Source organism: Bufo bufo, chromosome 2 (genome assembly GCF_905171765.1).
Source record: "Bufo bufo chromosome 2, aBufBuf1.1, whole genome shotgun sequence".
Lineage (NCBI taxonomy): Eukaryota > Metazoa > Chordata > Amphibia > Anura > Bufonidae > Bufo > Bufo bufo.
Genome location: NC_053390.1, coordinates 796,132,390 through 796,133,804, shown reverse-complemented (window position 1 = coordinate 796,133,804; position 1,415 = coordinate 796,132,390). Strand labels below are relative to the sequence as shown.

General features: G+C 43.3%; 1 gene segment (V, D, J or C); it reads left to right on the top strand.

The window, feature by feature from the left end:
- The first annotated feature begins 353 nt into the window (after window positions 1-353).
- On the top strand, window positions 354-857 carry LOC120990454. The segment is given in 2 exon segments: window positions 354-418; window positions 550-857. Coding segments are annotated over 2 exon segments (357 nt in total).
- The last annotated feature ends 558 nt before the right edge of the window (window positions 858-1,415 follow it).

The window sequence follows — 1,415 nt, the reverse complement described above, 5'->3', positions numbered from 1 at the left end:
GTATATACAAGAACTGGTTAATCCCTTTAACATACATGGGTTAATAGAGGATATTGCTATTTATCATATGTGATGGAGATCTATATTCTTCATATCCACTTATGTTCCTTCTAGTATCTAACTGGTCACTGCCTCTATGTAAGGTCTTCATTCTCAGCTCTCAGATGTTTCCTTCTAAACCCTTCTCATTTCTCCATTATATAACTCATGTCACACGTGATAAGCACAGAATTTACATGTCTCAGTATTTCCCTCCACGGTCTCTGGGGTCTCCTGTCACCTCCCCTGTCTCTCTCTCTATATATATATATTTCATTCTACACATTGTCTCATCTTATACTTTGTACCTGACACTCCAGAAACATCAAGATGGTTTCTGGCAGTTATCTCCTGGCCGTCATCTTCATTTCTATTCAGGGTGAGAGATTCAGATCCTTCCATGATTGTGTGTAGAGAAATCTATCCAGTGGGATCCATCATCAGATCAGGATTTCTAGGAATAGATCCAGACATTTATCACTAATCATTCTGTCTCTTCTTTCTCCTCAGGATCCTGTGGAGAGATTGTACTGACCCAGACTCCAGATTATACCTCTGTGTCCCCAGGAGACACAGTCACCATGTCATGTAAAGCCAGTTCTGGTATAAGCAACAACTTACACTGGTACCAACAGAAATCAGGAGAACGGCCAAATCTTCTTATCTCTTATGCAAGCAGCAGATACACAGGAGTCCCAGACCGGTTCACTGGATCTGGATCTGGAACAGATTTCACTCTGACAATCAGAGGAGTGACAGAAGACGATGCAGGACATTATCACTGTCAGCAGTATTATAGCTTTCCTCTCACACAGTGATACAGAGTCGTACAAAAACCTCCTTCCTCATCCCCCATTATATCTCTATAATAAAGCTTCATACACAGCAGAAGAAGAAGAAAACTATCAGAGCGATCAGTGGTTTATAATTTGTCTTCTGATGTAAATTGCCTTTTCCTGTTGTTGCAGTACCTCGGTGGACAGGGGTATCTGCGATTGTTTGGTAATGCACTGTACTGTAATGCTATGGTATACACTGCTATGTAATGTGACACACCCAGTATGCTTAATCATGAGACAGGCATGGCCAGAGTTAACTCCCTTGGCTCACACCTCTCTGGAGCTTAGGGTGTAGGTTAGACCCTCGCCCCACTTCCTTAAGAAGACTCTACCTGTTTTAAGAGTCTGTAGTGTGAGGATGGGCCTGGAGAAGAACGGGAGCAAACAGGGTTTGCTTCTCTTCTCAGGGAGAGAAAGAGATAGATCTTCCACTTTGCTATGTCACAGGCACACTTTCACTCTGCTTTCTCATGGGCACACTTCCACCATGCTGTCTGACGGTCACGCTTCCACTCTGCTATCTCACGGTCACGCTTC